General features: G+C 37.9%; 1 protein-coding gene across 1 annotated transcript in view; it reads left to right on the top strand.

Moving 5' to 3' along the window:
- The window catches only part of MOB1B (MOB kinase activator 1B), a 55,751-nt gene extending 36,235 nt beyond the window's left edge, over positions 1-19,516 (top strand). Inside the window, exons 3-6 of the mRNA XM_020876459.2 lie at positions 3,199-3,292; positions 7,687-7,820; positions 10,316-10,479; positions 13,707-19,516. Coding sequence (XP_020732118.1) covers positions 3,199-3,292; positions 7,687-7,820; positions 10,316-10,479; positions 13,707-13,784 — 470 coding nt within the window. The 3' untranslated portion in view covers positions 13,785-19,516. The remainder of the gene's footprint in view (positions 1-3,198; positions 3,293-7,686; positions 7,821-10,315; positions 10,480-13,706) is intronic.
- The last annotated feature ends 5,775 nt before the right edge of the window (positions 19,517-25,291 follow it).

Genomic DNA, 25,291 nt, shown 5'->3' with positions numbered 1-25,291 from the left:
TACCCTTGTTCACATGGAGGACAACTCAATTAAAAATGGGCCAAAGAACTAAATAGACATTTTCCCAAAGAAAACATACAAATGGCCAATAAGCTCATGAAAAGATGCTCAACTCACTAATTATCCAAGAAATACAAATATAAACCACAGTGAGTACTTGGGTGCAATCTCATAAACGACAGAATGATCTCTGTTTGTTTCTAAGGCAAACCATTCAATATCACGGTTATCCAAGTCTATGCCCCAAACAATAATGCTGAAGAAGCTGAAGTTGAACAGTTCTGTGAAGACCTACATGACCTTCTAAAACTAACACCCAAAAAAGATGTCCTTTTCATTATAGGGGATTGGAATGCAATAGTAGGAAGTCAAGAGATATATGGAGTAACAGGCAAGTTTGGCCTTGGAATACAAAATGAAGCAGGGCAAAGGCTAAAGAGTTTTGCCAAGAGAATGCACTGGTCATAGCCAACACCCTCTTCCAACAACACAAGAGAAGACTCTACACATGGACATCACCAGATGGCCAATACCGAAATCAGATTGATTATATTCTTTGCAGCCAAAGATGGAGAAACTCTATACAGTTACCAAAAACAAGACCAGGAGCTGACTGTGGCTCAGATCATGAACTCATTATTGCAAAATTCAGACTTAAATTGAAGAAAGTAGGGAAAACCACTAGACCATTCAGGTATGACCTAAATCAAATCCCTTATGATTATACAGTGGAAGTGACAAATAGATTCAAGGGCATAGATCTGATAGAGTGCCTGAAGAACTATGGATGGAGGTTCCTGATATTGTACAGGAAGTGGAGATCAAAACCATCCCCAAGAAAAAGAAATGCAAAAAGGCAAAATGGCTGTTTGAGGAACCTTACAAATAACTGAGAAAAGAAGAGGAGCAAAAGGCAAAGGAGAAAAAGAAAGATACATCCATCTGAATGCAGAGTTCCAAAGACTCCTAAGGAGAGGTAGGAAAGCTTCCTAAGTGATCAGTGCAAATAAATAGAGGAAAACAAGAGGATGGGAAAGACTAGAGATCTCTTCAAAAAATTAGAGATACCAAGGGAACATTTTACGCAAAGATGGGCACTCAGAATCGGTCTGGACCTAACAGAAGCATATGAAGAAGAGGTGGCAAGAATACACAGAAGAACTAGACAAAAAAGATCTTGATGACCCAGATAACCACGATGATGTGACTACTTACCTAGAGCCAGACATCCTGGAGTGTGAAATCAAATGGGCCTTAGGAAGCATCGCAATGAACAAAGCTAGTAGAAGTAATGGAATTCCAGCAGAACTATTTCAAATCCTAAGAGATGATGCTGTTAAAGTGCTACACTCAATATGCCAGCAAATTTGGAAAACTCAGCAGTGGCCACAGGACTGGAAAAGGTCACTTCATTCCAATCTCAAAGAAAGGCAATGCCAAAGAATGTTCAAACTACAGCACAATTGCACTCATCTCAAACGCTTCCAAAGTAAAACTCATATTCTCCAAGCGAGGCTTCAACAGTGCATGAACTGAGAACTTCCACATGTTCAAGCTGGATTTAGAAAAGGCAGAGGAACCAGAGATCAAATTGCCATCATCCATTGGATCATAGAAGAAGCAAGAGAATTCCAGAAAAACATCTGTTTCACTGACTACACTAAAGCCTTTGACTGTGTGGATCACAGCAAACTGTGGGAAATTCTTTTTTTTTTTTTTTTTTTATTCTTAAAGAGATGGAAATACTGGACCATCTTACCTGCCTCCTGAGAAATCTGTATGTAGGTCAAGAAGCAACGGTTTGAACTGGACATGGAACAATGGACTGGTTCCAAATTGGGAAAGGAGTACATCAAGGCTGTGTATTGTTACTCTGCTTACTTAACTTATATGCAGAGTACATCATGTGAAATGCCAGACTGGATGAAGCACAAGCTAGAATCATGATTGCCAGGAGAAATATCAGTAACCTCAGATATGCAGATGATACCACCCTTATGGCAGAAAGCAAAGAGGAACTAAAGATCCTGTTGATGAAAGTGAAAGAGGAGAGTGGAAAAGCTGGCTTAAAACTCAGCATTTACTAAACTAGGATCATGGCATGCAGTCCCATCACTTCATGGCAAATAGATGGGGAAACAATGGAAACAGAGATTTTATTTTCTTGGGTTCCAAAATCACTGCAGATGGTGACTGCAGCTACGAAATTAAAAAAGACACTTGCTCCTTGGAAGAAAAGCTATGACCAAACTAGACAGCATATTAAAAAGCAGAGACATTACTTTGCAGCAGAGGTCCATCTAGTCAAAGCCATGGTTTTCCCAGTGGTCATGCGTGGATGTGAGAGCTGGACCATCAAGAAAGCTGAGCACCGAAGAACTGATGCTTTTGAACTGTGGTGTTGGAGAAGACTCTTGAGAGTCCCTTGGACTGCATGGAGATCAAACCAGTCTATCCTAAAGGAAATCAGTCCTGAATATTCATTGGAAGGACTGATGTTAAAGCTAAAGCTCCAGTACTTTGGCCACCTGATGGGAAGAACTGACTCATTAGGAAAGACCCTGATGCTGGGAAAGATTGAAGGCAGGAGGAGATGGGGACGACAGAGGATGAGATAGTTCGATGGCATCACCGACTCAATGGACATGAGTTTGAGCAAGCTCCAGGAGTTGGTGATGGACAGGGAAGCCTGGCATGCTGCAGTCCGAGGGGTCACAAAGAGTCGGACACAACTGAGTGACTGAACTGTACTGAACTAAGTGAAAAGTCGAGTTTTATTCTTTTCCATAGAGATAGCCAAGACACTCAGAAACTGTCTCACTCTTAGTGATCTGTGAAAGTTATTTATATATTCTGAATACAGGATTTTTATTGATGATATGTGTTGCAAATAATTTTTCCCACTCTGTGCTTGCCTTGTTTAAAATTTATTTATTTTTAATTGAAGGATAATTATAATATTGTGTTGGTTTCTGCCATACATCAACATGGTGTGCTTGCCTTTTTGTTCTCTTAAGGGAGTCACTTAACCAGAAGCTCCCAAATTCAGTGAGTTAAGTATTTTTTCATGTATACTGATTATCTGTTCTTTGTTGAGGAAAGAATATGGATAGAGCTCATATTTTGCTGAAATAAAAGATTCTCTTTGAGTAAAATTAAAATTTAACTTTTTACCTGTAAATAATATTTGCTTTGCAGCTGTAGATTTCTTCAATCAGATCAACATGCTTTATGGAACAATCACAGATTTTTGTACAGAAGAAAGTTGTCCGGTGATGTCAGCTGGCCCAAAGTAAGATATGATTTATGATCAGTTCTCAATTTTACTGTATCATACAGTTCTTAGATAAGAAGAAAACTTCTGACCTTACAATTTCTGTATTTACTGTCACTTCCGTGATTCACCAGTGACTAGTATTCTGAGTCGAGAGTTCCTTAGCCTGAGCTTTATGGTCCTCCCTGCTGTACTGTCCTCCATCCTGCCTTTTTTCTGTTTGCGTCTGCTTCTCTGTCCAAACTGGATTATTAAAAATGCTTCCGTTACATTTTAAAAAATAGAAATAATTGTTGATATACAATGTTATGTTAGTTTCAGGTGTATTGCATAATGATTTGACATTTCCATACATTATGAAATGATCGTCATGTTAAGTCTAGTAGTCATCTGTTCCCATACAGTTATTACAGTGTCATTGACCATACTCCTTATGTTGAATAGTATATTCTCAAGCTGACTTATAACTGGAGGTTTGTATCTTTAAATAAATATAAATATATATACATAGCCCATATTCTTTATTTATTCATCTGTTGATAGACACTTTCATATTTTAGGTATTGAAAATAATGTTGCAATGAAAAATTGTTTGCATATATCTTTTCAAATTAGTGTTTGTGTTTTCTTTGCGTAAATACCCAGAGATGAAATTGCCAGATCTTATGACAGTTATATTTTTAATATTCTGAAGAGACTCTGAAGCACCTCTATACATTTTTCCATAGTGGCTGCATCAATTCACAGTTTCATCAGCAGTGCATAAAAATTTCCTTTTTGTTAAATGCTTGCCAATACTTATTATTTGTTGTCTTTATGGTAATAGCCATTTTAACAGATGTGAAACAGTATCTCATTATGGTTTTAGTTTCCATTTCCCTCATGATTGATGAAATTGAGCATCTTTTAATGTGTCTGTTGGTCATCTGTATGTCTTTGTAAAAATGTCTATTCAGGTCCTCTGTCCATCTTTTAATTGGGTTGTTTATTTTTTTGATGTTGAGTTATGGGGTTGATAAGAGTTGGACACGACTGAGCGACTTCACTTTCACTTTTCACTTTCATGCATTGGAGAAGGAAATGGCAACCCACTCCAGAGTTCTTGCCTGGAGAATCCCAGTGACGGGGGGCCCTGGTGGGCTGCCGCCTATGGGGTTGCACAGCGTCGGACACGACTGAAGCGACTTAGCAGCAGCATATGAGTTCTTTGGTAGAATTCACCTGTGAAGCTGTTTGGTCTTTCACTTTTGTTTATTGGGAGATTTTTTGTTTATTTGTTTTTTAAAATTACTGATTCATTTTCAATACTGATAATCCATCTGTTCATATTTCCTGTTTTTTCCAGATTCAGTTTTGGGAGATTGTATGTTTCTAGGAGTTTATCACTTTGCTCTAAGTTATCCATTTGATTGGCTGTAATTTTTTGTAGTAATCTCTTAATGATCATTTGTACTTCTCTGCTATTGTTTTTAACTTCTTTCATCTCTGATTTTATTTCTTTGGGTTTATCAATTTTATTTTTTCAGAGACCAGGTGTCAGTTTCATTAATGTTTTCTATTTTTTTCTTAGTTTCTATCTCATTTAATTATGCTCTGTTCCTCATGATTTCTTTCTTTCCACTAACTTTGGGTTTTATTTGTTCCATTTTCACAGGTAATTAAAGCTTAGATGGTTTATTTGAGATTTTTCTTATTTTCTGAGATATTCTTGTATTGCTATAAAATTCCCTCTTAGAGCTGCTTTTGCTGCATCCCATGTATTTTGGATGACTATGTTTTTGTTTTCATTTGTCTCTAGGTATTTTTTGATTTCCTCTTTGATTTCTTCAGTGACCCATTGATTTTTGGGTAGTATGTTGTTTAGACTCCACCTGTTAGTACTTTTTGCAGTTTTTTTCTTAGAATGGTTTCTCTGTTGTTATTTATTATTGTTGTTAACCAAGAAATGAATATTTGGGAATTTGCAGTTTAAAAGTTCATACCATGACGAGAGAAATAAATTTCAGACAACTATCTGTCAAAGGTGAAATAAAAAAATCATTGGGGACAAAATAGAGTCAGAAGATGAAGTCATCTTAAGTATAGTGAAAGTGAAATTTGCTCAGTTGTGTTTGACTCTTTGCGACCCTGTGGACTATACAGTCCATGGAATTCTCCAGGCCAGAATCCTGGAGTGGGTAGCCTTTCCCTTCTCCAGAGGATCTTCTCAACCCAGGGGTCGAACCCAGGTCTCCCGCATTGCAGGCAGATTCTTTACCAGCTGAGCCACAAGGGAAGCCCAAGAATACTGGAGTGAATAGCCTATCCTTTCTCCAGCTGATCTTCCCGACCCAGGAATTAAATCGGGGTCTCCTGCATTGCAGGCGGATTCTTACCAACTTAACTATTAGGGAATCCCCATCTTAAGTATAAACATGACAAAAGAAAAAGATTCAGAGGATCACAGTTATAAACTCTAGAAGTATAAGCAATATACAGTTTTGTTTTTCAGAAAGCTTTAGGGCATTGAAAATTAGTATTTTTTTTATAAAGCTTCAGGGTATTGAAAATGATTTTTGGTTTACTGTGTCCGCTTTTGACTTTCGCATTTAAAAATGAATATAGGGGACTTCCCTGGTGGTCCAATGGCTAAGATTCCAAGCTCCCAATGTAGGGGGTGCGGGTTCCATTCCTGGTCAGAGCACTAGATCCCACATGCCACAACTAAATCCTGTATACTGTAGCTAAGACTCAGTGCAGCCAAATAAATAAATAAAATACAAATTTAAAAAAATGAATATGGAACACCTGGAAATCATTAACAGAATGAAAAACGTGACTATAAGAGAAATGCAAAAACATTAAGAATTCATAACATAAGGGAGAAAACGTAGGTGAATGCCTTTCTTTTTAAGCAAAGACTAAGCTGTTGCTGTAGTTAGTCACTCAGTCTTGTCTGACTCTTTAGGTCCCCATGGACTGTAACTCGCCAGGCTTCTCTGTCCATGGAATTTCCCAGGCAAGAATACTGGAGTGGGTTGCCATTTCCTTCTCCAGGAAGACTAAGTAATGATGGTTTAAAGTCCTACCATTCATATTCTCTATCTCCAAAGAGAATCAAACAAGAAGAAGCTTAAGGCACACCTGAGACTTCGTTTTATATTAGGAAGAATCTCTTGACTGTGAAAGTGATTAAATAGTGAAATAGGATGCCAGGAAGTGTTGGGAAATTGCCTATTGGAGACCTTCAAAGTAAACTTGACATTTCATCCCTGTTTCCCAGGGTTGGCAACAAGATGTGGTGTCACAATATTTATTTGAGTGTATCCTATTTAACATTTACTGCTCAAGTGTGAGTAGCTATGATTAAATAGGAGGCATCCTTATTTATCGTGTCTCAAGGTGGTTTTCATTGTTTAAAATACCCTGTAGTATTTTTCCATTATATTTTCTTTCAGCTCCTTTTCTGACCTTTCTCACCTGTTGTTCTGTCAGTCCAAACTCTGGGGCAAGGTTAGAAAAACACAACTGATTCAAAGGGAGAGGCAGAGGTAATCTTTCAGAAACTGAACTAAATGCTAGTTCGGTTTAGACATTTTTGTCCTTTGGAGTTTCAGCTGCATGCTTATTATCTTAAAAAAATCAGGTTGTGGTTGTGAGTGTATGTTTGTGTAGTTAACTCCATGAGCATTCTGTTGCACTGTTTTCACATACTCATTTACAGGTTTGTCTTCTCTACCAGTCTTTTCTCTGTGAGAATAGAGAAAACGTCTTTCAGTTCAGTGTCCCTTGTTCAAGAGCAGCATTCCTTGACTCATCATTTCTCATATCGTAGGTGCACATTTGTTGTACCAAAGGATAGTGTCTCGTTAATACCCAAATACTGTAGGCATCTTTATTTGGAGTTCCAGTCTTCCTCAAAGGCTTGTTTAGCTCCTCAACCAAGTATACTCAAATATTGAATCATTCTCTTTTTCATTCATTTTACTTTGGCACTTCTGTTTCATTCTCTATCTTTAACCCAAATTTTAATGCCCCAAGTAAAAGAGAATTGTACTGTGTAAGGAGAAATGTTTTTTGAGGAAGAAGACAACAATTATAAAGATTAAAGATGGTCACCATAGAAGTGGAAAATAAACTTAGGGTTTCTGCTATGGCAATTTATACTGTATGTGATTCTAAAGTATAAAAGTTATATATGAAGGAAAGTTCACAAAAAATGAGCTTGGTGGAATCTTAGTTTGTATCCTTATAAATGCAAAATAGTTTGATAGCAAATTAAAAATGCCAAATATAAAAAAATATTTATTTGGAGGAGGAGATTAAAATATGTCCTGAATATATTCATAAAAACATATGTATAATACAAAAAATACAGACATTATGTATAGATTATATTGATATTCTGTGTGCTTTTTATCTTTCCAATACAGATATGAGTATCATTGGGCAGATGGAACAAATATAAAGAAGCCTATTAAGTGCTCTGCACCAAAGTATATTGATTACCTGATGACTTGGGTTCAGGACCAGTTGGATGATGAGACATTATTTCCATCAAAAATTGGTATAATTGTTTTGGTTAACTGGGATCTGTCATGATTTATCTACCTTCATACTTTTCTAGGACTTACAATAGAATTGCCTGTATATTCAAGGAACCATGCTACATTAATTGTCACTTCAAAGTATTTCTAATATTTCTAGTCTTATATGCTTGAAAAGTGTCTTTTTCATACCAAGTTTATCATGCATTAATTAGGTAAACCTTCCTATAATTTTAAACAATAAGAAGATCTGTATATTTTGGACTGTAACAAATCTGGCTTGTGTTAAGGGAAAAAAAGAGACTGGACGTTGGGTAGACAGCTGGTAATCATCTGCTGTAGTCGTGTCCATTTCATATTTAGAAAGGGAGTTTGTATGACCTTAGGCTTCCCTCGTGGGTTAGCTGATAAAGTATCCACCTGCAATGAGGGAGACCTGGGTTCGATCCCTGGGTTGGGAAGATCCCTTGGAGAAGGGACTGGCTACCCTCCAGAATGCTAGAACTCCAGCATTCTGGCCTGTACAGTCCATGGGTCATGGAGTAACCCATTGAGTTTGACCCAAAAAGTCGGACATGACTGAGTGACTTTCACTTTCTTTCACTTTTATATGATATGAACCCAGTATTACATATATTTTTATCAGAGCATTTGTATTCATGACCCATAGCATGAGCCTTGCTGACTGTGAAATCAAACTAGGTGAGAAGAAAACAAGATTTGATGGGTTGGCCTGTTAGCACCTAAGTGACTTTTGCTTTTTTTATATTCGCTGACCTTTTAAAGGGCTAAACTTTCAAGCAGAAATTATTTACATTTATTTATTTATTCACATTTATTTATTTACATTTATTTATTAACAGTTCATAATGATTTTACTGTGTCAAACTGCTTACAGCTGTGTTTTCTGAAAAAAATAAGAATTTGCTTTTTCAACTTCTTGACTGTATTTTATGCTTTTTTACTTTTGAGGAGAAGGATGTGGTGGAGGAGACAGCAATGTAAATAGTTGCTGTTGTGACACATTCATTGAATGCTTTAACTACTTCAAAACCTTTGTAATGAAAGGTCTATTTTTCAAAACTGCATTCCTTATATACATAGTATGGTATGGGATAAGTGCCCTCATCTTTTATCTTCCATATTTTTAAACTTTTTATTTTAATCCAATTTCAGACTTCTGTTAATAGAAAATTTGTAAGACTCATGAGAAGAACCCTTATATATCCTTCTCCCAGATTGTTTAGTTGCCGGCCTTTTAACTCATGTGCCTTCCCTCTCTCCCTTCTTCCCTCCCTGCTTCTCTCCTTCCCTCACCCCTTCCCTACTTTCTCTTCCCTCCTGACCCCACATTCTTTCTTTTTCCTGAAGATTTGAGAGTAAGTTGCATATATGATGACCTTTATCTCCATGTGCTTCAATGTGTGTTTTCTTAGACAATCACAGAGTAACTTTCAAAATCAGGGAATTAATACCGGTACAATATTATTGTCTACTTTACAGATCTTATTCCGATTTGTCAGTCTTTTTTGGTCTTTCATGACATTGACATTTTTGCAGAGTGTAACATACTATTTTGTATAGTGTCCCTTCATTTGGGAGACACTTATGTCCCCCCAGATGTCTTATGTTGTCTTACGTTTTCTTGAGACCTGTAACTTTTTTCTTTTAAACTTTTAATTTTATATTGAAGTATAGGCGATTAACAATGTTGTGATAGTTTCTGGTAGGCTGCGAAGGGACTCAGCCATACCTATACATGTACCCTTTCTCCCCCACACTCCCCTCCCATCCAGGCCGCCAGATAACACTGAGCAGAGTTCCCTACTGTGCCGTGCAGCAGGACCTTGTTGCGACTTGTTTTAGTTTTAAATGGGCAGGAGGCAATGTGGCCACACTGAAGCCTCTAGTACCATACTTTGCTTGTGTTTCGCCTGTCTGGATCATTTAGCCAGTTTAACAAGGGATATGGATTTTTGTATTTTTCTAGTTGTATATTTGTTTAATGCTATAAAAGTACTCTAATTCAGAAAGCCAGTCTCTCTAATTGAGCAGAGACTACAGCTAAATTCAAGGTAAATGTACTCCTGGTGTAGTAATGCAATAACTTCCATAGTAAAAAAAATACAAAACTGTATTGCCAGCATTTCAAACAAAACTAAATGTGGTAATACATTATTTGTGTTCAGCATAAGAAATCTGAGGGACTAGGTGTGCATTTTAGCTCCATTACCATCTCAGACATTTATTTGTTGTATTTTTGGTAAACTGGTGTTATATTACAGGCTTAAGGGGCTCTACTGAAGACAGATTCTTATTCCATAGAGGCACTGAAGTTTGTTTTCATTCATGATATACTGAGAACATTTGAAAAGTACAATGGGTATATTAAGTGGTAATAAAAATATTCTTATTTTCCGCCTTGTTTTGGTAATTTATGTTGTCACTTGCTGACAAACTCATACTGCCTTGTTCTCTTCTTGTTAATAGAGGGAGTTGTTTATCTCTTTACTAGGTGTCCCATTTCCGAAGAATTTCATGTCTGTGGCAAAAACTATACTCAAACGCCTCTTTAGGGTTTATGCTCACATTTATCATCAGCATTTCGACCCTGTGATCCAGCTTCAAGAGGAAGCACATCTCAATACATCTTTCAAGCACTTTATTTTTTTTGTCCAGGTAAGTTGGATTAGGGGCTTCCCTGATAGCTCAATATTTGGTAAAGAATTTGGTAAATTCTCAAATTCTGAGAATTTGGTAAAGAATCCACCTGTGATGCAGGAGACCTGGGTTTGACCGTGGGTTAGGAAGATCTCCTGGAGAAGGGAAAGGCTACCCACTCCAATATTCTGGCATGGAGAAATCCATGGACTGTTTAGTTCATCAGTTTGCAAAGAGTCGGACACGACTGAGCAACTTTACTTTCAAGTTGGATTAGCAGATGTTTTTTGCTCAGTAAAAGCAGTTATCTACAGAGTAATGAGGTGAATACTACATCCATACTGTCAGGATAAAATTTGCTCTATTTCTTTAGTCTTTATCCTCTTTAATACTTGCCATGATGATAAAGACTTGCCTTCAGTTTCTGAATTCCATCACAAGTCTACAGTGAATCTCAACAACCTTACTGCAGCTAACTGTCTGTAATGGAGCAGCTGAAGAGGGAACTTGGCTGGTAGACATGGAGATGCACTTGTCTCTGAGCGTTCCTGCTGCTCCTTTTTCCTGGCTACTCTAGATCTTTTTTCAAAGATCTGCCATGGAAATGAACTTTAAATAGCATATCTTTTCCTTCCTTTTAAAACAATATTCTAAGTTCTGAATTTGATACTGTCCATTATTCCAAAGGGGGAAAAATGTCCCAAAGAGCGTTGATATTCCAGAGGTCCATCAATCTTTGATCCGACTCCTTAGGTTGACCTCTTCCTTCACTGTTTAGTTCTTAGACAACTGGCCTTAGAGATGTAGACTAAAATAAATGAGTTTATTCTTGCCCTGCTATAGTAATTAGAGAACCAACAGGTAGGAGTGAAAAAGGTAGAAATGCATAAACTGAGCAGATATTTTTCAGTGGAGGTTGGAGAAGGAAGATGGTAGATAGGAGATGTCCATGACGCATATCTCTGTTGTTTTTTTAATGTTTTTGTATTATAAACTTATAAATGCCTTTCTCACACTCATCTCCACAAAGAAAAATTTATTTTCCTTCTATTCACACTCCTCACACTGAGGGCACACGTTTTGTATCTTAATTTCACCTATATAAACAAAGAAAATTTAGGAGATAGTAACTTGGAAAAGACCCTGATGCTTGGAGGGATTGGAGGAAGGAGGAGAAGGGGATGACAAAAAATGAGATGGCTGGATGGCATCACCGACTCAATGGACATGAGTTTGGATAAACTCTGGGAGTTGGTGATGGACAGGGAGGCCTGGCGTGCTGCGATTCATGGGGTCGCAAAGAGTTGGACACGATTGAGCGACTGAACTGAACTGAACTTGCCAAAACCATTGCTCTGAGTAATTATTTTACTGTGGTGTCCCATCTATAGACACCAGTAGAAACAAAGAAAATGTTATACTAAATGTCTGTCTCCATGCCTTGGTTTAGGCAGAACATGATTACTTGAGGTTTCAGTAGTTTGAGAGAGGATTTCTCTCACCAGGAAGTTTAGTTTTACCTTACTGTATGATGTTAAAGTACCCTGTATCTCCCAACTCCTAGCAAATAGTACGAAATTGGTATGTGGCATTTACCACATCTGAGCCTCATTGCATCTGAGGACACTGTGATGGTTTTAAAGATGGGTCCATTGGTTATATAGTATCACCTCTTTGAGTGAGAGTGGCCCCTGCCCTGGGCCTCACAATTTAATTTTATCCTGGCCCTTCTCCAGCTTACTTCTCCCCACAGAGTGAGAAATCCACAGGGCCAAGAACATACCTGCATAAGTCCCTTCTGGTATGTGCTTGGGTACCTGAGATTGAGAATTCCCTGCCCACGTGGTCCCAAGTGTATTTCCAGGATCTGCATGGATCTTTTCTATTGGTACATTATTTTAAGAGAAGATCATGTCTCATGTGTATACCTCTAAACCTAAGGAATACCCACATTGCAGCTGTTCATGAGTGTGTGTGGACATTCCCTTTATAAGCCAGTCAGGGTGTCCACACTCCTACATGTGAGACCCTTTGAATTACAGGATGGAGCTGGGGTTTGGTAGATCAGGGAGGTTTGCTGAGGGCCAAGGACTGGCTCTCCTCACATGTAGACTCTTGAGGAGTCTTTTAAAAATTCTAAATTTGAATCTGCCTTCCTGGCTACTACGAAGGTGTATTTGTCAAGGCAGGAGAATCAAACATATATAAAAATATATTAGCTTAATATAAAATATAATAATATAGTCATGTGATATAAATCGATTTGTGTTCTTGGTCCACACCCCACAAATCTTAGTGGTAGACTTGCTGTTAAATGCCCCTTTAATGTTTCTTCTCAGTACTTACTGTAGTGGTTGGCACATGGCAAGTGCTAATAAACGAGTGAAATTGAGATCTCAGAATGCCCCACTGTGGCAGAAGATCAGAAATATCGACAACCTTTATGTTTTAACCTTATAATTTATAAGCTACTTTTATAGGGGAAAGCTATTCAGAATTGAATTTCAGAATGACAGTGATAGAACTTCTGAAAAAGCACAAATTAAATCCAGGCTTTCTTATTTGTTCTTGATAGGATTTTATTACTTATCATCTGTGGACTCCACATTATTCATATCATTCTCATACCATATCCTATGTAGCTTGCAGATATGTTAGTTAATAACATAAACTAAATCTTTTTTTCTTCATATAATGCTGAAATTTGCCCGAGAATTTCTTTGGTCCCTACTTGATTGGATATATCTAAATGGTGTCCCAATTATTCATCCTAACAGGGAGCAGCAAGTCTCATTTATTGTTTCCTCTGTGCCAGGGATTACATGAAGTGGTTAACACACAGTATCACACTTATTCCCCTTAGTAATCGTATGAGATATGTGTCTGTGTGTGTGTGAGTCGCTCAGTCGTGTCCAACTCTTTGCAACCCCACGAACTGTAGCCTGCCAGGCTTCTCTGTCCATGGAATTCTCCAGGCAAGAATACTGGAGTGCATTGCCATTCTCTTCTCCAGAATCTCATGAGATAATTTATCCTAATATTAGTAGAAATGTAAAATACCAGAAGTGGTTAAATAATTTGCCTAAGATGCAAGAGATAGGGAATAGGGGGAAAAAATTTTTTTTTTAAAGATTTGAATTTTATTTACTTAAAAGTTAATTTCCAACAAATGTTAATGGAAATCTATTTTGGAATGAGATGTAAATAATATGTTCTTGCTTTCTTCTGCCTTTGTCGGCACATAGGAATTCAACCTTATTGATAGAAGAGAACTTGCACCACTCCAGGAACTGATTGAAAAACTCACCTCAAAGGACAGATAAAAGGATGGGGACCTATGCAAATTATTCCTCAAATGAAACTGTGTGGAGAGTATTTGGATTTTGTTGTATTTTATTTTTATCTTGGTTGTTTTTAATCTTAGGCTTGGAGGGCTTGTTTGGGTTCCTTTTTCTTTAATCTGAATAAATGAAACCATATACTATTGCTGGAGGAAGCCAAGAACCACTGTCTATACATTTGATAGGGGTAAATTTTGTCTTAGTGGCATATAGTATTTTTTTTAACTTGGAGAATTTTTAATAATGTTATATGTTGAAAGAAAATGCTTACTGATTGGACTGCTCATGGATGGGGGTTCTCCTTGTGTAAATTGTGGCTGATTTTTGAAGTCCCCAAAAGACGTTTTTAAGTGCCTTGGCAGGCTCACTTCTGAAGTGCAAAGCACAGACATAGAATTTAACAGGGCTTGAAACAATATTAGGATGTCTACCCAGGGCACTTAACTGATGCATGTTTTAAAATATTGATAAAAGCCATAGTTTACCTAAATTGATGATCTCCAACTTTTACTACATTAGAGAAACACAATTTGTAAAGGTGTAGGGCATAAAAAATTAGTATTTCTTAATTATTTTTGATATTGATAGTAATTCTGTTCAACAGATGCTTAAAGTTCTACAGGCAAGTCTTTTCCATCTCTTGATATCTGTGATATTGAAACTTGAAGATGTTGAAATGTGATAGCTGTTACATTTTGGCTTCTTTCTACACTTTAACTGCACTGTAGGTGTAAAAATTCAGGTTATATATAGGTTTGCGATCTCCAGAGGTGATGCTGAACTGTGAGGTTTCTTAGCAATTGCCAAATGAGCCATAAGTCTGCAGAATCCCCTTCTGCTTTGAAGAGGACTGGAGTGTGTGGTTGTGGGGGACAAGGGTAGGGTTAGTTTGATTGGGGCGTTATAGATGGGATTAAGTATAGGGTCAAGTTCAAGAAAGTCCTTACTCAAAACCCTTGACTAGAATGGCATGAAGAGTTTAATCAGTATCTTGTAAACAAAGTCTTGGAGACTTCCTTTTAGGAATCAACTTCCATGTGAAGTTAAAAATAAATTACTAATTTTAGATATAGGCATACACATGGAATTTAAGGACTCTGTGGGAAAATTGATCACTTTATAGCATTTCCATTCAGTGAATGGAGCTGGTGTTTTATCATTTTAAAATGATACAGTACCTTCTTTGCTTGTTGTAGGCCCAAGCGTTCTGACTTCTGATTTTTCCACTGTGAAAGGAAGTCTTTTCTTTGCAGTGATATCAGATAATGAAAGTGTTAAATGAGTACTTGCTAACTTTTACCTTTTTTTTGCCATGACTTTCTAGTGAACTATTCCCATAAATAAAAAATTCAGAAACTTAGTTTTTAAAGTAGATATTAACATCTTTCACTTCAGTTTTATTCTTGCAAAATATCCTCTTAGACTTGCAGTTTTAATTTTGTCATTTTTGGTAAAACTGTTTCCTTCAGTTTGAAATATATACCTTTTCCCTTGTAGACTAGAAATCTTGCTCTGAAATTGTATAGACTAAAAACACTTAAAAGAAAAGAATGTAAAATGAAATCAGTTTGGTTTTGTCATTAACAAATCGAATAGTGGTACAATTTAATGCCATTACAATTATGATCACTAGGAAATTTTTATCCCATTTCATTTCTAGCAGTCATTCTCCACATACCAACATGGAATTAACAGGAGAACCTGGCAGAGGCAAATACATTGGACATTCATTGGTAATACCTATTTGTAAACTGCAGTGAGAACTGTTGATTTCCTTAAAACAAATATTTTAGTATCCAAATATACAACATCAGCCACTATGGGTTGATTCAGAAGTAAAATTTGACATCCAGTGATGTCAAATGAATTTCCTATTCATTTAGGAAAATGAAGCACATGATAATTCAAATTGTCTTCCATACTGCATTTGACTTCATATCAACCTGATAATAAAGGGATTGCAGTAGCCAAGTGTGGAGAGAAAAGTGAAACATTTGTTTTGCTCATTTAAGCCTTACACAGTACTGTACAAATGTTATTATAAATTAATGTTTAGTAGCAGAACTGACTTTTCCACTCTAGGTAGATAGGAGCTTCTTGTCACTGTGCCAGAATCTCAGGTGCCTGCTTCTGAGTATTCCTTGAAGAAGAGGTATTGGGAAGTAAGGACATATGCATGTGTATATGTGGTAACAAAGTAGAGACGTTCTCCCAGGGAGAGGCCTGGCAGTGTACATGGTAACATGGCTGCAGGTAGGGAAACCCAGAGCGTGTGCGAGATAATTGATCTGAAAAAGTCGCTTTCATTCAGCTGGTTCCCATGAGCATTAGCAAGTTGCCCTTTATAAAATAAGGATCACACTTGTTTTGCAGCAGAGTTAGCTTACAAATGTCTATCAGATTCTTTCCAAGTCTCTTAATTTATAAATAACCAGGATAATGATTCCCCCCCCCCCTCCTTGTCCCTCCCTTCTTACAGAGATACAGAGCAGAAGTTGGTTTTCTCATCTGCTGATGAAAGCATGAAATATAAAGTAATAAGTTTACATAGTGTTACTGTCACAATGCTTTGGTTACATGTTGATATAAAGCAAGTTTTAGGAATTCTCTTAAATGATGGAATAGTGGTGATGGAAAGAAATTAGTAACAGAAAGAGTGAAAATCTTTTCATTAGCTGTAGATGGTGCTACTGGCTTTTATTTGCTGGCTTGATTATTCTGTTTACCACAGAAACTATGGCATTAGGCTGCAGCAAAACAGTAAGTATGTGTTAGCTGGTAGAGACTTTGGAGGTCAGTTTACCTTAAATTCAAAGATTTTAGATAGCTGTTTCTTCCTACCTTTGCTTGTTATTTGTAAATGCTAAATGGTCAACATAAAACTAGGTGGGAGAAGATATGTTTAGAGTATAATAAATATGTCTCAGACTGAGTTACCGCCTGGCTTATCAGGAAAGAAAGCACTACAATCTCTTACATTCAGGAATTACAGATAATGCTCATATTTATATTTTACATGTAATCACCATACTCCATTTTATGTATTAGTATTTTCCTTGCTTAGGGGAAAATAGTACAGTAACATTTCTTTTATACCTTTGTCTTCACCCTCTCTGAGAGAGGTTTTGATAACCACTGAAATGGTAAGATATGGGAGATACAATTATTAGTCTGTAGGACTTCCTTTTGAAATAAATATGCCACACCTTAAACAGCGAAGTGAGAGTTGATCTTCGGGTGGTTTCTTTGGGAGCACTACTTACTCCAGCTACACTGGAGAGGTGTAATCACTTTCAGAGATGCCTTGAGAGTTGGTATGTGACTATACAAGAAAATCCATTTCATCATTTTAGTTGCACCAAAAACTCTGGAAGCTTAATATGACCTATCTCATTTACCAAAATGGCTCTGCTTTGGCTCTTTTCTTGGAACTAAACTATTAAGGAAGTTCAAAAGAATATGCCATAGGATCTGAATTGCAGAAGAGAATATTTTGAGTATTGATTTGTAGCATCATTTAATAAAAAACATAACTTCCTCATGTCACTACTTTGAGGTAGGCAGTATCATTTGGATGTATACGTTTATTTTTTTTTAATTTAGTTTAATTATCTTACAGTTAAATATAGTAACTTTAAAAGAAAAGAATCCAATATTTAAGATAGAATTAACTTAAGAAAATGACAACCTTTACCTCTATCCTTTTTTAAAAAGACTTATTTTCATGCAAATGAACAATTTAAATTTCAAGGCTGGAGAAATTGGAACACATTTTATATACTAATTATGCTGAATTTAAGTCTGTGTATCATAGTAAAATATTTCAAACTGTATAATCATTTCATATGTCATTTATAACTTTAACATTTTACTGCCTTTTTAAAAGATACAATCAAGAAGTATATTTGAAAATGTCACTGCATACCAAGAGGAAAACTTATTTTGAAACATATCTGGGATATTAAAAAATACACCAATTCCTAGAAACACTATTTTAGAGCTATACTTTAAGAACCACTCCTAAAATGATTTAAATACCAGCATTTTGTCATAGTATTCAGTTTCACATAGGAATTACTGTTGTTCAGCTATCAGTGCGATGGTGTATGAGAAAACTGTTCAGAGGTAAAGTTATTTCATGATTTAATGGAAAATGATTTTAATAGATAATAACAATTCTGATTGCAGACAATTTGAATTTTTGAGGTTCTCCTAATGGGCTAATCATAGAGAAAAAATCATTTTGAAGCTATAAAACTGTGTTTCTGTGTCTGCCATTTATAAGTGAACTACTATTAATACTTAAATTTTGACAAAAGAGAAAATACAGATTAAAATACTGAGTACTCTCAGTTTTGCAAGTGTGACACATTTTCTTTTCTGCATATAATACTACACAATAGAAAAATTTGGATTAAATACTCAAAGAGTGAAATCACTGGTTTTTCCAAACTGTATGTTTACTCGTCATCTCCTTCTCTTTGGAGGTAAATTATTTCCTTATGGCTGTTGACTTTCCATATCTTCCTCCCTCCCCATCTTGCAACACACACTCACATGGACAAAAAACAAAACAGATTGATTATATAGGTCCTCACTATTGGTGATTCTAAAGTGATTGCTGTCAATAGATACTTTGCGGCTGACGTGTTGGATAGTACAACTTAAAGAAGCATTTTTAGTTTGTTTTGGTTGACAACTTTCTTTAAACTATGTCACTGAAGCTGATATTATTAGTAATATACATTTAAAATTTTATTAATATTTAATGTCTGTTATAAATTCTTTTATGTGTGGTTGTTTCTTACAGGTTTGCACATGTTTTAATTTTTATTTTGTTTACTTAATTGCATAAGGTGTAAAATAGATTCGCACATTTTCATTTTAAGAACACTTTTCTCCCTGAATTGTTCTGCAGAGATAACTATTTTTAGGGGAAATAGTTTTTTACAGCCACTAAATTGTATTTGTTATTTTTGTACATGCATTGCTAGGGTGGTAAGGGCACTAATCTTGTAGGGAAAAAGTTTTGTTTTATTTGAATGTTTCCTATACATTATTACTTACAATTATCTAGGAACAGCATCATGAAATACAATAAATATAAGAACACTTAAAGTTTAAACAAAATCATTTCTATCAAACAGGACAAAACCAGAAGAATACTACCAGTGCCATAAATGGGAGCGTGTGGTAGCATACACACTGTGCAAAAGAAGGAGTAAGGCAGGATCCCGTGCTCATGGAGATGGATAGTTTCTCTATATTAAAGTAGCTGAAGCGGGGCGGGGAGGCGGGGGGAATCGTCTGAAACATGAAATGCAATGTGGGCACTGTATTGTAAACTGTGCCAAGATTACTCAAATTGTAGTTACTGTTGATCAAACTTTAAACTATTTCATCATTTTTGTTTTAAGAGGGGATACTGAGGGAATTCTCTGCAGTCAAGTGGTTAAGGCTTGGCGCTGTCACTGCCTAGGCCTGGGTTCGATCCCTGGTTGGGGAACTAAGATCCTGCAAGCCATATGATATGGCAAAAAAAATAAGAGAGTACTGAATGTCAGAAAATCTGTAATATGTTTTGAGAGATGTAAATAAAGTATACAGACTTGTATGTGATGGGATTGGAACTATTTAATTTCTAGGTTTTGTTTTGTTTTAAAGAAGAAACTGAATGTTTATTTAAAAAATAAATAGTTATGTTTGGCCATGAATCCTGACTTTGCATTACTGTTCATTTTTGCTATGGGTATTCCCACATTGCATACATTCCTAGAGAAATATTGAAGGTCTGTGAAATATGTTGAACATTTAAAACTTGTTAGGCCTTATTTTTTATAATGTTCACAACAACCCTGGAAGTTAGTATCTCAATATTTTTTATACTAGAAAGCTAAAGCTTAGAAACTGTAGAAGTCACTGATGAGAACTAGGGTTTAAGAACCTAAATATGCTTGACCTTGAGGCCAGTGCTTTTATTGTCTTTAAATATACTATTACTGTGAGAATAGTTAGCAAAATAATTGTTGACTTTTCCATTAAACCAAGATTTTATCTTAATATTTTGTCTTCATTGTAGACCATTAAAGGGCTTCCCTAGTAGCTCAGCTAGTAAAGACTCCCCCTGAAATGCAGGAGACCCCAGTTTGATTCCTGGATCAGGAAGATCCCCTGGAGAAGAGATAGGCTACCCCCTCCAGTATTCTTGGACTTCCCTGGCGGCTCAGATGGTAAAAAATCTGCCTACAATGCAGGAGATTTGGGTTGGTGGATCGGAGAAAATTATAAGCAAGTTTACTATGTTGATAAACATCCTTTTACAGAAGTTGTTGGGTTGGTACACACAAATGCATGGGTTGTATAACCACTTAATTTTTTCTGCCTTTATTCTCATTTTCTCAGTTGGTTTAGAGTTTTCTTAATAAACCTGTATGCTATCAGGAGACCCTGTCTCATTCTTTAGTTATGCCAGCATTCCTGCAGGAGAAAAGGAATTCCTAAATTGAAGGAGTAGAAAAATTTCTGGCAAGAATTAAGATGGTAGCATACTTGTTCCTGGTTGAGTGCTCTAATACCTTGTATTTTATCTGTAATTCTCAAATCTGAAAAGCTCAGAAAACAAAGTATTTTGTTCAGTTCACTGCAAACTGAACCTGATCTGAGGTTCACAGTCTTTATTTCACTGTGAAAACTGATGTTTCACTGCAAAATGTTAGTGTATTTAACACTTCAGCAAGAGGGTGAGGAATGGTTACATAATATATGTGACTATTTTTCTTTTCTAAATTCCAAAACTTTAAAAATTATTAAACTGCATTGACTACAAGGGTTTCAGGTAAGACACTGTGGACAAAAATAAGGGAGTACTTTTGAGAGTGGTTTTTTTTTAAGTCTCTTCCTTGTGTTAGCCATTGGTTATGGAGGGTAATGGACTTGTCAGAGTTTCCGTGTTTAATATTTCAGTCACTGCACTATAGTGGTTTTTTTTTTTGTTTGTGTGTGTGTGTGTGTGTGTGTGTATTTAGTTTCATTTTGTTTTGGTGGAGGAAGAAACACACTTAAAGATTTCTTCAGTTCAGTCGCTCAGTCGTGTCCGACTCTGCAACCCCATGGACTGCAGCACGCCAGGCCTCCCTGTCCATCGCCAGCTCCCAGAGTTTACTCAAACTCATGTCCATTGAGCCACCCGCGTGATGCCATCCAACCATCTCATCCTCTGTCATCCCCTTCTCTTACCTTCAGTCTTTCCCAGCATCAGCGTCTTTTCAAATGAGTCAGCTCTTCACATCAGGTGGCCAAAGTATTGGAGTTTCAGCTTCAGCATCAGTCCTTCCAATGAACATTCAGGACTGATTTCCTTTAGGATGGACTGGTTGGATCTCCTTGCAGTCCAAGGGACTCTCAAGAGTCTTCTCCATCTACTCAACCCTGAGCATCTTTATCCGATCCATATGGGACTGAGCTCTACTTTCCTCCTTCTGGAAGGTCTCAGAGACTCACCTTGCTCTTGCTCTCCAGTAGCTGCCAAAACCCTTACCATTTCATGATTTTCCCCTCAAGTTTGGATGTGGAATATATAATATCTAGTAATGGGAATTCCCTGGAAGTCCAGGGTTAGGACTCTGGGCTTCCACTGCTAGGGGCCTGGGCTTGGTGTCTGGTCAGGGAACTTAGAGCCTGCAAGCTGCATGATGCAACCAAAACAAAAGCAGAACAAAAACCTAGTAGCTTCTCCGGCTTCCTTGCCATCCCAGTGACAAATATTCAGGCCTTTCTCATTTCTAGAATCCTGCTATTTATTACTATGGGGATAAACAAAGGTAATATACATAAAGTACTACCATTATGAAATAACATAGGGAATTTACAAAAAATGATTTTTGTTTTCATCTTAGAGTTCACCATGGAATTATGATTTCTGCCCACCCACCCCCCTTTTTGGGGGGAATGGATTCACCATTCCATTTACAGTTTCCGTGGACAATTTCAACTTGGGAACTTCTGGACTGGGGAGTAGCCTGTTTATTAGGTCTTTATCATGATTAAAAACAAATTCTGGGCGTTTCTACACTGCATTTGTCCTCAGCTAGTCAGTGACTAAACAACAACAAAGATGAATCATCTATAAGAGGACATGGAACGTATGTAGGCATTCAACAATTCAACATGTGTTTGTTAACTGCTTTGTTGTGTAGTGACTAAGTCATATTCGACTCTTTTGCAACCCCAAGGACTGTATGTAGCCTATGAGGCTCCTGTGCATAGGATTTTCCAGGCAAGAATACTGGAGTGGGTTGCCATTTCCTTCTCCCCGTGATCTTCCCAACCCAGGGATGGAACCCCATCTCCTGCATTGGCAGGAAGGTTCTTTACTACTGAGCCGCCAGGGTGTAGGCATGCAAGGTTAATTAAACTTATTGTTATGCTGAAGAGAAACCTTCCCGGTATGGTAACTTCTTCATAGCACTGTAGGGTGGAGAAATTTTCCCTCTTAGGTGCTAGCCTAATAATTAAATTGACAGTAGACAGATTAACAGGAGAAAAACAATTACATTACATAGGGGAGCCACATAAACGGAGAAGGAACTGGCAACCCACTCCAGTATTCTTGCCTAGAGAATCCTGTGGACAGAGGAGCCTGGTGGGCTGCCGTCAATGGGGTCGCAGAGTCGGACACTACTGAAGCGACTTAGCATGCATGCATGCATGCCCCATAAAAACATGAGTAAATGAAATAACTGAAGCAAGAAGCTTTAATACCTTGTAGACAAACAGGAGGCCTTACAAATAGCTGTGAAATGAAGAGAAGGGAAGAGCAAAGGAGAAAAGGAAAGATATTCCCATTTGAATGCAGAGTTCCAGAGAACAGCCAGGAGAAATAAGAAAGCCTTCCTCAGTGATCAATGCAAAGAAATAGAGGAAAACAACAGAATGGGAAAGACTAGAGATCTCTTCCAGAAAATTAGATACCAAGGGAACATTTCACACAAAGATGGGTTCGATAAAGGACAGAAATGGTATGGACCTAACAGAAGCAGAAGGTATTAAGAAGAGGTGGCAAGAATACACAAAAGAACTGTACAAAAAAGATCTTCACGACCCAGATAATCACAATGGTGTGATCACTCACCTAGAGCCAGACATCCTGGAATGTGAAGTCAAGTGGGCCTTAGAAAGCATCACTACTAACAAAGCTAGTGGATGTCATGAAATTCCAGTTGAGCTATTTCAAATCCTGAAAGATGATGCTGTGAAAGTGCTGCACTCAATATGCCAGCAAATTTGGAAAACTCAGCAGTGACCACAGGACTGGAAAAGACCAGTTTTCATTCCAATCCCTAAGAAAGGCAATCTCAAAGAATGCTCAAACTACAGCGTAATTGCACTCATCTCACACGCTAGTAAAGTAATGCTCAAAATTCTCCAAGCCAGTCTTCAGCAATACGTGAACCGTGAACTTCCAGATGTTCAAGCTGGTTTTAGAAAAGGCAGAGGAACCAGAGATCAAATTGCCAACATCTGCTGGATCATCGAAAAAGCAAGAGAGTTCCAGAAAAACATCTATTTCTGCTTTATTGACTATGCGAAAGCCTTCGACTGTGTGTATCACAATAAACTGTGGAAGATTCTTCACGAGATGGGAATACCAGACCACCTGACCTGCCTCTTGAGAAACCTGTGTGCATGTCAGGAAGCAACAGTTAGAACTGGACATGGAACAACAGACTGGTTCCAAATAGGAAAAGGAGTACGTCAAGGCTGTATATTGTCACCCTGCTTATTTAACTTACATGCAGAGTACATCATGAGAAACGCTGGGCTGGAAGAAGCACAAGCTGGAATCAAGATTGCCGGGAGAAATATCAATAACTTCAGATATGCAGATGACACCACCCTTATGGCAGAAAGTGAAGAGGAACTAAAGAGCCTCTTGATGAAAGTGAAAGAGGAGAGTGAAAAAGTTGGCTTAAAGCTTAACATTCAGAAAACAAAGATCATGGCATCTGGTCCTATCACCTCATAGAAAATAGATGGGGAGACAGTGGAAACAGTGTCAGACTTTATTTTGGGGGGTTCCAAAATCACTGCAGATGGTGACTGCAGCCATGAAATTAAAAGACCCTTACTCCTTGGAAGGAAAGTTATGATCAACCTAGATAGCATATTAAACAGTAGAGACATTACTTTGCCAACAAAGGTCCATCTGGTCAAGGCTATGGTTTTTCCAGTGGTCATGTATGGATGTGCGAGTTGGACTATGAAGAAAGCCGAGTGCCGAAAAATTGATGCTTTTGAACTGTGGTGTTGGAGAAGACTCTTGAGAGTCCTTTGAACTGCAAGGAGAGCCAGTCAGTCCATCCTAAAGGAGATCAGTCCTGGGTGTTCATTGGAAGGACTGATGCTGAAGCTGAAACTCCAGTACTTTGGCCACCTCATGCGAAGAGTTGACTCATTGGAAAAGACCCTGATGCGGGAAGGATTGGGGGCAGAAGGAGAAGGGGACGACAGAGGATGAGATGGCAGGATGGCATCACCGACTCAATGGGCATGAGTTTGAGTAAACTCCGGGAGTTGGTGATGGACAGGGAGGCCTGGCGTGCTGTGATTCATGCGGTCGCAAAGAGTCAGACACGACTGAGCGACTGAACTGAACTGAACTAAGACAAACAATAAATTTGTTAAGAATTCTCAAGATGAAGGGGTGTTGGCCTTGGGTAATAAGTTGATGAAGCAGTAACAAGTTTTATTTATCCAGCCTTCTCTGCCCTAAATTCCCAATCTCTGGGGAAAAGTGTGTTTTCCACCCTCCTGGTACACGGAGGGTACCATTCACACCGGAGATTTAGCTTCTGCTTCCAGGAGGAACAGTCAGAGTGTCCTTAATTCAATATAATATGCCGATGTGGCCAACTTGGGGGTGGCATATCTGCTCCCCTTCAGCGTATACGGGGCATCCAAACCAAGATATGAGAGAGAAAGAAAGGCTTCTTCTGGTGTGGCATCTAGATACCTAAGTTCCCATCCCAGTTCCACTCACTGACTTGGAGATGTTCAACAAGTAGCCCCTCAGTACTAGTTTACTAGCTGATAAACAGTAGGACCTCTGGCCCTTGATGCTAGTTAATCCACGAAAAACCTTCGAAATAAGGTCTGGCATGCGATAAGACTGCAATACATTCCTTGAGGACTGGATCGCCCAGCGCCGCCTGGCCTGATGACAGTCTTCCCCTCGAAGGTTGAGAACAAGGATAATCCGTTAGATTTTTGTACTATGTATGCACTTCCTCTCCCCTGACGAGTTCAAAGCTTCAAGTTCAATCAGTTCGGTCCAGAAACCACAAGCCCCACGGGACAAGCGAGCTCCCCAAAGTCCGGCCGCCCTCGATAAGGGGCGGAGGCAAGGCGGAACCCTCCAACCTCGAGAGCCCTTTCACCTTGGGCGTCCGCCCCGGGTTCTCGGAAGATTCAGGGAACGCCCCCCGCGTTCT

Source organism: Odocoileus virginianus, chromosome 29, assembly GCF_023699985.2.
Source record: "Odocoileus virginianus isolate 20LAN1187 ecotype Illinois chromosome 29, Ovbor_1.2, whole genome shotgun sequence".
In the NCBI taxonomy this organism is placed as follows: Eukaryota; Metazoa; Chordata; class Mammalia; order Artiodactyla; family Cervidae; genus Odocoileus; species Odocoileus virginianus.
The sequence above is the reverse complement of the archived record's forward strand: the minus strand, read 5'-3'. Positions and strand labels throughout refer to the sequence as shown.